The sequence below is a fragment of the Panthera tigris genome, chromosome B3 (assembly GCF_018350195.1).
Source record: "Panthera tigris isolate Pti1 chromosome B3, P.tigris_Pti1_mat1.1, whole genome shotgun sequence".
Lineage (NCBI taxonomy): Eukaryota > Metazoa > Chordata > Mammalia > Carnivora > Felidae > Panthera > Panthera tigris.
In genome coordinates this window covers 113754298-113769944 of record NC_056665.1, presented here as the reverse complement: position 1 = coordinate 113769944, position 15647 = coordinate 113754298, and the positions used below count along the sequence as shown (strand labels likewise).

The following is a 15647-nucleotide window of genomic DNA, read 5'->3' as shown; positions in this document are numbered from 1 at the left end:
CAGTCTGTCCAGTTTCTAGTAAAAATATTAATGGTCAGGCATGCGATGTAGAGAGAAGCGGGGGCAGGGGGCAAAGAGGTCAGCTTTCTTTATGTGTCTGGATATTGGAACCTGGGGACATTGCTGCCCAGCCCTTGAGAATATTGTAAAACTGGGTCAATGGATCAAAGTCACAGAGTGCCAGATTCTATCTCAGTATAAGAAAGAACTTTTTGAGGATGAACATTTTCCAACAACGGCTCAGATATCTTCACAAGGTAGTGTGTATCCCATCCTGGAAGAATTCAAACCCCTGATGGTCATCTGTCAGAGCATCCTGTATTGGGATGACCAATCATGGCCCCTAATGCTCAAATCTCAGATTCTGGTAATGGAGGGTAGAGGTCTGAAGAATAGGAGAAATCTGAGGACTAGTCTTACCCAGAATCCTTCTAGTAACAATCACAGGAGCCCAGAGGCTGGTTCTTAAAACTGAATGGCAACAGAATCCATTCCATGCCAGCTCTTCATCACCAAGGGCTTGGCAGTCATTCCTATGTGTCGTTGTTTGATGCTTAGAGGCATTTGAAAGATGGCCAAAATGGAAAAGTGAGAAAGTGAAGTGCCTAGTTCAAGAAGCAGACTTGCCTGGGACAAGGACACAGTGAGGTTTTCTCTCAAGGGGTTGTGCAGAAACTTCTAAACAGAAAGACCTGGCTCTGACAGAGTCTGATTTTAACTGCCCCGGGCCCTCCTCAGCCTCTTAGAATGGTTGAACAAACGGCTCTAAATCACCTTCTGCTGGAGGAAGCCTGGTTCTCACAGGAGGGCCTGAGATTGGCCCCTGATAAGGCAGCATGTCCTGTCTGGCTCCCCGTCCACACCTTCCCAGCTGGGCCTGCTGTGGATGCCACAGAGTTCAAAGGCACTGCTTCCCTTGGACCCACATCAAGGACTGGAATGAGGAAAGGGTCCTCTGACCTTCCCATAGTGAAGGATAGGACCACCTTTGTGTTGCATGTGTTGAGAGGGGGAGTGGATTTTTCCTGCCGCTATTGTGTTTTCATGCACTGGATGTAGAATATGTGAAAACAATCATCGGAAATGGTCTTTCACCTACGGCTGAGGCTGGATCCTGGCCCATTGTGGGGAGACGCTGTGTTCACTCAGTGGGAACCTGGTGGCCCATGTTAAGGACACTCACTAGGGGGCATGGCTGGGCTTTCCTAGCTCCTGCCCTGAACACTGGTGCTCTGAGAGTCCCTCCCAACTAGGCTGTGGGCAAGTGCCTTCTGCTCACCAGCTCTCTCAACAGGACACGTCCACCTGGAGGCCAAACCTTATCCTAAGACCCACAATCCACCTCGATCTCAAAGTTTCCCACTTCCCTTTCAACCTGATTTGATAGTGAAGACCATGCCAGGCCTGAAGTTCAGCCCTCTCCTGGGTTCTTGGGAAGGTGCCATGCAGTTGTGGCAAGCCACGCAGGGAGACAGTAGGATTTCCACCCATCCTGAGGTTAAGGCTGCTGGGTGCTGTTGGTGGGAAGCTGATGAACCCTGCGGCGGTAAGTAAGGGGTGGGAAGTCTCCTTCAACCAGAGCTCCCCCGCTCAGGCCTGCACAGGCCTCCTGTCTTGGAAAGGACCACGTCACCTTCTTTCTCACAGGCCTGTCCTACGCTGGGAAAGACCGCCAAGCTCCAGAGGCCTCCTGGTATCAGAAAGTGCAACAGCAATGCTAACAGGGGCCGTCCAGGCCTCTGTGGTGTGACCTCTTCTGAAAGGAGCCCGGACAAGCCATGGGCCAACACCCACAGGCTGAAAAGGAGACCGGGAACATTAAGGAGGGAAAAAATGAGAAGCATGAAGATTTGTACCAGAGGGATACTGGCCACAGCAAGCCTCTCTGCAGGCTTTTTTCACCCTCCTCTGCCGGCCCTGAGGTTTCAAGAACCCAGTAAATAAAAACTGAGCCCCAGACTGATTATGACCCCATTCCCCCCTGAAAAGACGTAGATCACCCCTTTTCTGCCCCAAACACAGGGCAGAGCAAAATGCTATTAATAACCCCGATTCCTCCCCAGTCCACTCAGGGTATGCAGGGCTGGAGCCTGCTTCTCGATCACAGGCAGCTGTTCTGAAACAGGTTTGGGAAAGTGATCTTTGGCACATAATGAAAAGGGTGTGTATGTGTGTGGGGGGGGCGGGGGTACCCAAGAGTTCTCTATCAGGGCCAATGATATTTTTAAGTGCCGAGAATCGGCCTGTGACTGTTGCTCAAGGCTACAGCGCATAGCCTTGCCAGGGATCGGAAACTAATTTCAGAGGAGGCAAGAAAGCACGTCCCAAGAACTGTTCATTACCGAGCTGTCATTTCTTATGGAAAATCAGGTGACGCCTCAGAGTTTATACAATCCTCTCCCCACCACCTCTCCCTCTTTCGCTCCCATCTAGAAAGGGAGCAGTGAATTTGAGCAATCTGGGAATTTTGGTTTCTGCCCTCCCCCTGAAGCATGACCGATGGCCCATTTTTCAAGCCAAATCTCACCCCTTTGCAGGCAGCTGTCAGGAAACCACAGAAGGTGCCTGCAGGAGCACAAGAAATGGCCGGTTCTAATCTGGAGAAGAAAATGAATTAACAAGGCAGCTACTTATGGAAGAATGTTTTCTTTCCTTCAGCCTCAGCCTGCATATTTTCACAACATGTGTACTCTGTTACCTTGTCACTTCCCTGTTTTCTTTGGGTAAATAACTGGGCTCTGGACTGAGGGGAAAAAAAGAAGGAAAAAAAAAAGCCAGCTCGGGAATATCACTGGGAAGGCTTGCCTGGCTGGGCTGGAAGGGAAGAACGAGCACGCTCTGGGCACGAAACGGGTGCATTGCAAACCCAGCCTGGCCCGTCCTGGATGGGGCTTTTCACTGACCTCTGCAGGTCATGATGTGGGAGTCAGAGAAGGAAGGGTAAACTGCTCCCTCAGCCTTGCGGCTGGCAGGCCCCATGGCTGGGGGAAATAAAGAACTTTTCTCCTTCGCCAAGTCAAATGGAAAGCCCTCTCTGAACTCGACAGAGTCAACAAGGCATACTATGGCTCTGCTCCCAGCCTCTGCCTTCCCACTGGCCAGGGAGCCGCCAGGGTGAGGGAAGCTGGCCCCCCTGTGCCCCATTGTGAACCCTGGCAGGACCCAGGTCCTTCGGTAGAACATACGAGTAGGGTGCTGCTTTGTGGGGACACATGGCCAGTGTTTGTGTGTGTTGGCGACATTCTCCATCCAGGAAACGCCCGAAGGTTTTTGAGTCTCTGTCTCACAGAGATGTTGCTCTGTCCTTCCTCACTTCTCTGGGCTAGGAATGTTCACCTTGGGGTGTCTGTGCCACACACCGGATGAGCACAAAACCACACCGGTTTCACCGGCAGGATACCTTTTGGATACACACTGTTGATGAAGGCACCAGGGAATGACTAGTTTGTGAAGAACAGCGAGTTACTCTGCTACATTAGGGTCTTTTCTTCATAAAGCCATAGCAACACTTATTCACGTAGGTCCTCACAGCTAGTCATGAGAACAGAGAGCCAATACTAATATTGCTTCCAATATTGCACGGCACATAAAAGGAGTTCGTTTACCATGTGCCACAACACACCTGTGGGTGCTGGCTCCATCCTGCAGGGGGAAACTGAGGCAAAGAGTGCTCAGAGGCCGAGACAGGCACAAAAGCCCCCACAGCCAACTTGGCAAAGGCACCGGGGGATTAATTGGGTGCTGTCTGGGCTTCGGTATATGTGCGCTTCCTTTCTCCATCTGCTCTGGAGCCTTTGATTCCAACCTTGAACTCCCTATCTCACTTTGTAGATCACACAGCCTTCATCAGGGAGAGGTTTGGAATTCAAAACCAGAGTTTTTGGTTGCAAAGGTCTGGCCCCCATCTGTCGAGTGGTTCCTTCAGTATGACTGGAAGGGGCTGACAGTGTCCCGCAAGGCGAGGTCACTTGGAGAGGAAGGGGGATACTGTTGTTGCCTCTTCCAAAATGGTACTGGAAGGGTGTCGAGGGCTTTCAGAGGGAGAAAAAGGGAAACCCCAGAACTTTCTGGGAACAGAGAGACAAGGACACTTATGGGTTATCCAAAGTATTCATGTGGTCTAATTCTACACCAGGCAGCTTCAGAGATGTGCTGCCAGGCAGATGGGAGGGAGCAGCTATGAGAACAAAGACGGCAGCTCACGTTCCCTGAGCCCTTGCTGCTCCCAGGACTGCTGGGCACTTTGCATGTGTTACCTCATCTGGTCCCCCAGTGACCCCCCTGAGGTGGGTACTATTGTCCTCCTCTTCCCAATGAGGCACAGGGAGAGTAAGTAGCGTAAGCGTTCAAATTCACCCTGAGAGGTCAGGCAGGTGACAGTCACCGAGGCAGGGCGGTTTCAAAGCCAGCATTTGTACTCACCATGCTATGCTGTCTCTGAGGAGAAGCTGAAGGAGCTCCCTCCTTGGGATTATGGCATTCAGGAGCATCTCCGCCATCTGGCTTGACGGCCAGATCCGGGAGAAGGCTCTACGGCACCAACATTGGTGGCGGAAGATTGCAGTGTCTCTCCAGTCACTGTTCCAGCAGTGTTTCCACGTGGAACCCCACAGTCACGGTCCCTGAGCAATCGCACGTGGAACTAGACAACTCCCCAGGCACAACCCCACGCCTACCTGGTTTACATCAGTGCTTCAGTCTGTACCCTTGCACTTCTGTCTTTACTTCCTCCTAGTCACCTTTGCTAAGTGCCCAGGGCAAGCTTGGCAGAGTTGAGGTCCAGGTGAGCATGCCTGACCAAGAATTAAGCCACATTTCTCCCAGGGTGTCTCCTAGGCTACCAGCACCAGAATCGTCCTAGCTGCTCCAAAAATGCAGATTCTTTGTCTCTGTCAGAGACCTCATTAAGATTTTCAGCATTGGGACTGGAAGTCTGCATTCTTAACAAGCTTCCCAAGGGATTCTAATGCTCCCTAACGTTCGAGGCCCATAATAGTAAGGCTTTCTCTGAATTAGGATGTGTTGAGTACAAGCCAGATGTGGCCAAACAGAACCCTGGCAGAGTCACGCTGCACTCTTCCTCCTGTCCCTCAGAGGCTATGGGGTGGGCACTGTGCAAAGAGCTCAGAATTTATTTGGGTACAGATTTAAATGGGGAGGCTGGGGGGAAAAGAAGTGGAGAGTGGCAGAGAAAGGTGTAGGAGGCTGTGTGCTATCTCTGCCAGTCCATTTGGAAATCCTAGATGGGCAAAGGCCCTGGCAAAAAGTCTCCAGCAAAGAGTCCAAGCAGAGTGCCTCCAAAACCCCATTTAAAAAGGCATTCCTGAATCTGGCCCATTTCCTGCGGGATGATCCCAGCAAGCAGGACAGAGAGTGAATTGGGCCTTTGGGCTTTCAGAAGGGAAGTCAGGCCACCTTGCAAAGTGGAGAATGCAGGGGGCGGGGGAGCCCCAGGTAGGCCACCTGGGGAGGATGAGTGTGTGAGGGTGAGAGCCGTTTCAAGACTTCTGAAGGTCACTTTCAAAGAGGCTTGGGAGAGAGGGAGCCCCTGAGAGACCCTGAGTCCCAACCTCGTTAAAGACATCCCAGGCAGGCCACTGTGTCCAGAAAATGAGATTAAGCTTTCAGTCAGTCAGTTTGGAGTTGGAGAAAAAAATTTTTTTTCTAATCCTTAATAAAATTGAAAAAGCAAGGGGGTTTCCCCCCATCTTGCCAATAACCCAGGACAACTGAACACAAAGGACTTGAAACTTGGCATGTAGTAAGACCTCCATGAAAATAATTTCCCAGCTCATTTGAAGGGAAAATAGTGCTATTTTTGTGACCACCTATAGCATCTGGGCATGCTCCGTGGAAGTAAGTCAAGTGAAAAATCTTAGTTGGGAAAGTGGGGTGCGGAGGAGCTAGAGAAGGAAGTGGGGTGAGTTGGGGAGCCTTTGGGTGTGTGCAGTCATGACTTCTACTTGTAGCATCGTTTGCGCCCATATGGACCTGGACGAGCCACATTGCATCTCTGGGGCTGGGTCTTCTCCAACACAAGGTAGGGAGAATGTTGCACGGCCTACACAGTTACTGACTGGCTTGTGGCACCGGGACACTTGGGCAGACACACAGCACCTCTGTCTGTCTTAAGTGCTCATGTCCTCGTCAGAATTCAGCCTGGGTAAAGACAGACCTTTCGCATCATTTCTTTAGTGGGAAAACCACAGGAAATAGGTTAACAGCAGCTCTGTGGTCTTTAGATAAATAAAATCAGGGCATTACTCAGAATTGCTCCTATGATTGGTATTTATATAGTGTCATACATGTATTTATTAGTGCCATATATATTTATATTATGTCAGACATCACATATACAAATCATATGTACCTGCCACTTGTATTTATATAATGTCATATATGCAGTGTCATATATATTTACATAGTATTACATATATGATATGATATATAACAAATAACTTATTATATTATAGGTATATATAGGTAAATACACATTATAGGTATTTGTTTATACATGTGCACACACGCATATGTGTGTATAAGTATTTGTGTGTGTGTATATATGACACTGTATAAATACTAATCACAGATACACACACATACATGCACAAGCACACGTAGTCACTGGTTGAGTAACCTAAGGCTTCCCAGTGAGGTCATGGACAATAAACACTTGAATTCTATTGTGGGTTGACCTGCATCCCAAGAAGATACATTGAAGTCCTTATCTGTGAATATGACCTCATTTGGAAATAGGGTCTTTGCAGATGTAACTAAGATGTAAGTTATGAGAAGGCCATACCAGAGTAGGGTGGGCCTTTATTCCAATATGACTGGTATCTTTATAAAAAGAGAAGAGACACAGACTCAGATACACATCAGACACACAGGAAAGCCAGCAGGATGGAGGCAGAGATTGGTGTGACGCATCTATAAGCCAAGTATCAACACGGATGGCCAGCAACCCCCAGAAGCTGGAAGACGCAAAGAGGGACACTCCCCTAGAGCCTTCTGGTAGCAGGGCCCTGCTGACACCTTGATTTAAACTTCTAGCCTCCAGGACTGGGCAAGAATACACTGCTGTCGTTTTAAGCTACCCAGTTAAGCACCAGTGTGTGGTACTTTGTCAGGGCAGCTCTAGGAAACGAACACGACTCCCACTGCAGAGTGGTAGGGAAGCATCAGTCAGGCTTTTGCATCTGCTGAGCCCCCAGTTCTTGGCTGCTTTCCCTGGCTCTCTCTCTCTCATGGGGAAGGGGTGGGGTGCCGCTACTTAACTGTTTCCAACTGAAACCAACATGTGAAAGGGTAGGAAGGCCCCCAGACCCCTTGCTCCTCTGTGGCGAAAGCTGATGGCTAAGGCCACACCTCTACCACCCTAAGCCCAGGCTGGATCATCCGGAAATGGGGAGCCAAGAGAGGAGGACACTTCGAAGCCTTAGTCTCCCGGCACCAGCACACGTGGCTTTGCGCCCTCAAAGGGTGGTGGGAATTTATGGGTAGTCTGCTTCTGGACCAGAGTTCCTGCTGTGAGAGGTTTTCTTTGTTCACTTTAATGGTACACAGGAATTCTCCCCACGCCCCCTCAAAACAGCCACACATCTTTTTAAAATTTGCACCTTTTTTTCAGGCTGGTTTCCTATGGTGAAGGAGAGGCTAGGAAATGCCCAATAAATCATCTGTCTGTCCTCACTCAATTGAAAGGCAGGAAATGCAGAGAACAGTCCCTTACCTTTTCCACTTTGCATATAACAAGAGCTATCAGGACCCTTAGAAGGGCAGCCACTCTGACAGGAATATTAATTCTTCAAGGCCACTGGAGTTGTTTCCAGGGACTAGACCCAAGGGGGCAGGCACATTTTGGATGTCGATTGCCTTTGCTACCAGCCCGTTCCATGAGCAACCTTTCTGGGACTTGCTTTGGGAAGTTGGTTCAAGGAGTGTGCAATGTAGGTGGTACGACAGCTAAGTCATGTTCAGGAATATAATGACCAAGTACAAGGGAATGTCCAAGGAGAGGTTGAAGGTGGGGGGGGGGCGGGGGGGGAGGAACAGAGAATGCTTCCTGGTGGCCAGCTAAGAGTTCTTGGAAGGATCGTAGGAAGGAGAGGCAGCACTGCTGGAGATGGTGGGGACTCCTGAGAATGGCCCTGAATGGTGGCTGAGAGAGGCAGGAAATCGTGTGGCTTACTCGGGGAACAGTGGAAACCCAAAGTGTGCGGAAACAGTCAGGGAACAGGCTGGCCGTCCCTGCAGCACAGCCTCCACTTGGACTCACCGTCAGAGAAACACAGCTACTCCTACAGCTTTCAGGACTAATGTGATCTCCACAGCCGGTTTTCTCCAGAGGCCTTGGAGGGGGTACCCGCTGGGTATTTCACAGCAAAGCTTCCCCAAACCTCTTGTGACAGTTCCCCTCTTGTTTCACACACTAAAACTACTCCTCAATCTCTCCTTTTCTCTCATTCTCTCTCTAGCCACCCCCGCTTAGCCTGCCTCGCCTCTGCCCTGGGGGTCCCCCCGTTGCTCTGGGCTCCTCCTCTTCTGACCTGCCCTGCTCCCCCAAAGCTCTGGCACCTGCCATTCAGGACAGGCGAGCCTCTCCTTAGGGAATTAGAGGCCCTTTTCTCCCCCTGACTAGCCCGCTGGCTAGCTTGGGGCTACAATCCTCCATCTGGCTCTTGCTTCTGGAACAATCTGGGGCAGGGTGGGGGACGGGGAATGAGGGCCTGTTCTGCAAGGAGGGAGGGTGCAGAGGTAGGAGGCCACTGGCTCCTGGAGCAGCCTGAGCAAGGCTCTGGGAAGAAAAAACTCCAAAGGAAGATAGGAAAGTCAAACCAAAAGGTGGCGCAGGGTCTGGAAAGACTTTCAAGTTTGAGGTCTGTCCGCCTTACAGACTGGGAGCCATGAGCCTGAGTCTGTTCTGTTTACACAGCTCCCCTAGGCCCTAGCACGGCACTAAACACATGCTGATACTCGATATACACCTCCTGAATAAATGAACGTGAGCATGAAAGGATGAGTGTGTGAGTGAGGAACCCAGCAATGCCCCAGCCAAAGTCACGGGACCCTCTGCAACACCATGGCAGGTGAGGGGGTTCAGAATATGCTACCCCAAAATACGGCACCTTGGCATATTGAATACTTTAAGCTGAAGGAGACTGAGAAAATGGCAGAAGCAGGATTATCACTGTGTTCTCTTACCCCCCACCCTGCCCCTCACCAACACTGTTCCCATGAAATGGGTCATAAGACCCTCATTTAAGGGGTGCCCTTCCTATACCTGGAGGTATCTTATCTCCAAAGACAAAGGGACAAGAGGAACCTTAATAAACAGGCTTTGCTAAGCTCCCCCAGGTTACTACACTTGCCTCATGTTCCTTAAGCTATCGCATTCCTCCACCACTGCCCACTCCTGATCAAACAGAGCCTACAAATACTCAGATCCGACAGTTTCTCCAGGCCTCCATTTCCTTGAGAAGGTTCCCGCATCACATACAACCTACCTTAAACAAATATGTATGCTTTTCTCATACTAAACTGTCTTTATCAGTTTAATTTTCAGATCTAGCCAGGAACCCCAAGAGGGTTGAGGAAAACTTTCGCCTTCCATATACGGGTCAATGAACAGATGTGCCAGGATTCACCTGCACAGATGTCTGTGAAGGTGGCAATTCTAGCAAGTGAAAAGGAGGGAGCCTCACTCCACCACGGTCCCCCATGCCTGTCTCCCATCTGCCCTGCACTGGTTCACACTTGGGTGGAATCACAGACAGTGTGGGAAATGCCCAGGGAGACCTTGAGTCCCCCTCCCACTAGATGGACCAGGAGACCCTGGTTACTTCAGGGTGTGACTCACCCACTTCCCTAGAGGGCCAGTGTCGGGGGGGGCTTTCCCTGCAATATCTGCTTCATGGACCAGATGTCAAGTCTTAATGTGTTATCCTTCCAGAAATACTTTAATTGTAAAAAAAAGACCATGCCGAGTGGATAACATTTAACACAGGAGAAGGGAAGGAGAGAAAGGGAACCAACATGCATTGATTCTCTATTGTGAGCTAGTCACTGTGCTAATGTTCTTAAGAATTTTTTTAATGTTTTTTTTTTTAATTTATTTTTGAGACAGAGAGAGACAGAGCATGAGCAGGGAAGGAGTGGAGAGAGAAGGAGACACAGAATCTGAAGCAGGCTCAAGGCTCTGAGCTGTCGGCACAGAGCCCCACGTGGGGCTCGAATTTGTCAACTGCAAGATCGTGACCCGAGCCGAAGTCGGACGCTCAGCCGACTGAGCCACCCAGGCGCCCCTTACGAATATTTTTTAAAATTTATTCTAATACCTCTACTGCTATTCATTCAGCAATTGCTTCTTGAGCACCTACTATGTTCCAGACATGTTCTAGGCATGGGGAAAAAGCAGGGAATGAAACAGACAAAAATCCTGTCCTTATCACACATGCTGGTAGAGAAAGGAGAAAATGAAAAGAATGCATAGTATACTAGAAGGTGATTGATGCTATGGAGAAAAATAAAGCAGGGAAGGAAGACAGGAAATGCCAGCGATGGGTAGGGTGGTGGGAGGGTTGCAATTTAAAAATAAGGTGGTCAGGGAAGGCACCACGGAGAAAGTGACATTTAAGCATAGATTTGAAGAGGGTAGGGAAAGAGCGTGTCCACATCTGGAGGGGAACATTCCAGGTGTAGGAACCACCTGACAGGGAATGGTCCTGCGGCAGGAATGTGCATGGTCTGTTCCAGGCACAGCAAGATCAGTCTGCTCGGTAAAACACTAAGCCCACTCTCTAAACATGGAGAGAACTGGCTCTTCTTGGTGGCTCACCAGGTTAATTCATCTTGCTGAGGAGGTCAAGGTCACAGGCACGGGATATATTTGTTTCCTAACAAAAGTCATTTTGCAAAAACAGAAGAGTAAGTCACAAGAGAGTATATTAATTATCACAACTCTGCCCTTCATCCTCATCTGGAGCCCAATACCGCTGCTGTTTGCACTTAGACAAATCACACTATTTGAGTTTCAATTTTCATTTCTGCAAAATAGGGGATAACATTTAATAACACCCACTCCAAGAGATTGGGTTAATATATTGTATAAAGCATTTTGTAAACTGTGACATGCTGTAGCAATTGTTTGTTGTTGTTATTTTTATACCATAACAGCAACTCAGGGTCTATGCCCAACTGAGGTTGGGTCTGTAAAGCCATTTTCATAGGCAAAGATAACTTCTTAGTTCTATTTCCTGGGTTGCAAAACTATTTTTACTTAGGTATTACAGTAATCTTTCCATTTGGGGGTGGGAAAAGATTTCTTGAGGCTCTCACCATCCCCTCTGAACTTTGGCTGGATCTGTTAGACCATTTCCCAAACCTGAGTTAATCCTACGATCCCCACCCTTACCCCCTCACCACTTTGGCTTCGGTCTCCTAGCTCTGTGGAGACTTGGGTGTCTGTGCCTATGGTCTCTATCACTAAATCCCACGGTGTGACCGCAACTGGGCTCTCAGTGTTGCCAAACCATTTTCATCCTTCGGTTAAGCCCTTGTTTGCTTCCTGCGGTGAGTGCTTAGAATCCTAGTCCCCAACCCCACGGCCCCTCCCCTCACTCTGGGCAGATGGCCGGCCTGCAGCTGCAGGATGAGGTTCAAGTTCAATAACACGGGCTCCTCCCTGCCTGGGCATTCCTTACCAGACCTCAGTCTCCCCTTTACTCCACCCATCTTCTCTAGATCCAGAGCCAACACCATCTTCCTGTAGAGGGGATGATTTCTTCTTGTGCTGATGGCTCTATCACAGTTTCTATAGAAATAATCAGAACTTAGGAACAAGGAAGCTGATTGCTATATTATTTACTATAAAAACTGAGAAGCAACTCTATGTCCAACAAATGGGGATTGATTAAACTGATAATGGGTACAGCCATGAGATGGCAAGGAAAACTGTAAACAGTATGTCTCAATTTTGCTAAAAGCCAAATAAAACTGGCAACAATAAACACAAATTACACGTGCATATGGAAAAAAAAAAGACTGGAGGGAAATATACAAAAATATAAACAATGATTATCTTCAGGCAATGAAATTATGAGTGATTTTTACTTCTAGTATTTTGCTATATTCTGAAATGTCTACTGTAAGCACGCAGTATTTTTATAATTAGAACAGAAAGCAAAAATATTATTAACACCTCTCTGTAAAAGCTGTGGGTGATTCAGTTCTTTTCCCTTTAAATGGAGCCTTTCCCGGGTGGGGTCTGGTTGACAGCTGTACAGTAACTCTCGTTACATGTAAGGCCTAGAAGAAAACCATAACCAATTAACATTACAGCGGGAGCTGAGGCATGCAGAATGGAAATGCCTCGATGGAAATGTGTTATTACTAATTTTTTTCCCCATTGTTGGACAGGTGTTTAGAGGAATGTGTTAAATCATCTTCAGATAATTTATTTTTTAAATGCTATGGTTACTCCGTTTTTCTGCCTCTGTTTTCATGGGAACCTTTGATATGGGGAAGGAGTCAGTGTGGATATTTCATTGTAAGTCTGTTTAATCTATTTACCTGAGGCCCTACTGTGTGCCGTCACTGGTGATACAAGGGATGATCTGCAAGTGCCTTACACCAGGGGCTTTGGAAACATTTGGGGGTGATTAGGATCATCCAGATGATTGGAGGAAAGTGCTACTGATTTAGTGGGTGAGGGCCAGGATTGCTAAACATTCTACACTATCTGGGACAGTCGTACGTAACCAAGAATGGACCTTCGTCTCATGCCACCACCCTGGGAGAGAAACACTGAACTGAAAAGTTGAGGCAGGCAATGCCTGGAAGGGCCAGAGAGAAAGGAGGGCACGGGTGATTCTCAGCCTTGTCATGCTAGTATTCAGGGTGACCAGATCTCCCAGGTTTTCCAGTGGAGCCAGAAATGTAGATGATGATGTAAAATCTCCCGATTTTTAAAAAACACTGTATGGGCCAAACAAAACACATCTGTGGGCCAGATTTGGTCCTCTGGTTGCCAATTTGCAACCTTGTCTTAGGGAAAGACACAGTCCCTGTCTTCGTGAGAGTATAAGGGAGCCTGTAGAAGTTCAAGTTCAAGTTCTAGAATGGACCAACCTAGGTTCAAATCACAGCTCTGTCATTCACTACATAGACGATGATTTCAGGCAAGTGAACATCCTCTGAACCTTACTGTCCTCCATGAAATGGAACTAATGGGAACACTCACTGGTTTGTTATGAAGACGAATCCAGGTGGGAGAAGTCCCCAGTAACCTGCACATATGCTTAATAAAGTAGAGCCATTATCATTGTTAAGGCCATCACAGTCTAGTATAAGAACTTACTGTGTACACTACACTGTGCTAGGTGCTGAGGGCTTATAAATAAGTGTGAGAGAAAGCCCTTGACCTGGACGTGTTTTCCTTCTGGAAAAAGAGATAAACCTGGGACATAAATATTGTTAAGCGCATCAGGTATATGAATGTGGCTCACATCAGACTGTTACAGGAGACCAGAGGCAGGTACGTCTTATGAAGGTGGCGGCGGCTGGGGGCGTTGGAGTCCAGCCAGAATGAGAGGGAGGGGAGAAGTGGCCTAAGCAAAAGACAGATTATAAAATCATAGTAAGAACTGAGTGTTCACCACATGCCAGGTACTCTCTAAGCACTCTGCCAGGTGGTAAGTGTGCTCCTTTGGCCTCATACGTATGAGGGATAAGGCATGTGCCTGGGAAGGTCCCCCGGAGCCAGGGCATGGGGGTGCTGACTACCGGGCCAGAGCCTGGCAGAGTATTTAATTTGTTGGCAGGGGAGCAGAAGCAGAGAAGTGACAGGCAGGACCAGTAATCTGGGACCAGTAATCTGGGGTGGAGCACAGGATAGCACGGAAGTGGAGGTGAGATAGCAGACTTGTGCCGAGGCCACGCGTGAACCCAGGGGATGGGTGGGGAGCCCTGTGAAGGTTTCTTTACCAGGTCTGGCGGGTGGTGGAGGATGCTGTCAAAAATGATTGCCTGGGAGATAACGGGAATTTTATAAAGACAATTTTAAACTCCTGTCTTGAGCCACCTCCATGCTCTCCTGCCTCTCTTTCCTCACCCTCCACCAGCTTGTCAGTGTTCTCTACTGGCCAGTCCTCATGGTTATAAATACTTCCTCCTTAACTATTTTTGAAAATTTTGGAAGCAACTCCTTCCCTCACCAATGTGTTGTTATTTTCAAATCTCCCCAGAAAGCCTGTACCAACCCCCACCCTCCCACCCTTGCCTCTCTAGAAAACAGATCACTGCTGGGGTTGATGGATTTGGTACAGCAAAGCTTTCAGACTTCTGACCCACCAGGGATGGCTGATATAAAATCCCATGCTGCATGTGAAGGAAGAGTGTGCTTAGTAAATTCTGTAGAACAGTTGTTTTTTTTTTTTTTTTTTTCAGGGGGGACTTGTGAATCCACTAAAAAACAAACGGTTTCCAAGTACTCCAACCATTTGCATTTCAACAGGCAAAATGGTGTTTAAACACAAGGCCCATCTTTTTTTCAAAGTAGACCAAGCCATACCTCTCTAGAGAAGACTATTTTAGCTGTGATTCTGATTTATTCTATAGGATGGAGAGCAGTAAGATCATTTTGTTGGGGATGCTTGATGCCTGAGCTTCTTTAAACCATAACCAAAATCAGTCCAAAACGGTGCAGTTTGGCTACAAGGCATTTTTAGCACAAACAGTTTGCAGCAGTAAAGAACTATGACACAACAGAGCGGACCAGTGTTTTCATAGACTGACTTATAGAGGCAAGTTTCCTGTCGCTGGAGGTGACCGAACATCATGCGATAGCACTAGGATTGTGCCGTGGTGTCCCCCCAGGAATCAGTAACAAAGAAATACCTAGCAGACTTTTTTTTCTTTCTTCTAGAGCCTTCTCTACAAGTATATCCAGCGCCTGGCCTAAGCACCAGATGTGAGCTAACAATCCTGTGGTTACCTGGCCCTGTGATTTGGCACAAATCACTTCTCATCAGGTTAGACTCAAGGAAATCTGAGCAGGCTCCTGGGTTCAAACATTCTATGACTTATAGACAGACACAAAAACCAAGACCTTTCCAAGTCCAACTCAGAGCCTTGGAATTAGGATTGTCCTGCTGAGGAGGGCGAACAGACAGCTGGAAGCATATCTAGTGGCTTTTGCAGAACCTGACATGGCCCTGGGCTCAAGACTCTCAGCTCCCACTGATTCGAGGTGCTGGAAATTGTCAGCCTCAAGTCTCGCCCTAGGGATTTGAATCTCCAACCCAGTTCAGGGGTCCTGTAATCAAATGCAAATTATGCCTTTAAGCCCCCGAAAGGATGGGAGGAGGGATTAGCTGACAACCCTGGGAGCTGCTGCCTAAGGCCCTTGGGAGTGACAGCCCCCCACAGGGGGAGGTCAGGAGGGAAAGAACGGAAAAGGGAGAGAGCTCAGGAGGGGTCAGGGGCCTCTGGCAGCCCCCACTTCATCCTCAGTGTGCCCCGAACACACGGCCCTGGGTGGGGGTCTAATCTCCAGGCAGCCCGCCCTCGGCATTGTCTTGCCAGGGTCAGGACCCCCACCCCATGAGTCACTGGCCTCACTCTGGCCCCTCAGCCTCCATGCTCTCAGT

General features: G+C 48.5%; 1 protein-coding gene across 1 annotated transcript in view; it reads right to left on the bottom strand.

The window, feature by feature from the left end:
* Nucleotides 1-12096: 12096 nt before the first annotated feature.
* The window catches only part of RAD51B (RAD51 paralog B), a 641285-nt gene continuing 637734 nt past the window's right edge, over nucleotides 12097-15647 (bottom strand). The window contains exon 11 of the mRNA XM_042989965.1: nucleotides 12097-12306. Coding sequence (XP_042845899.1) covers nucleotides 12239-12306 — 68 coding nt within the window. The 3' untranslated portion in view covers nucleotides 12097-12238. The remainder of the gene's footprint in view (nucleotides 12307-15647) is intronic.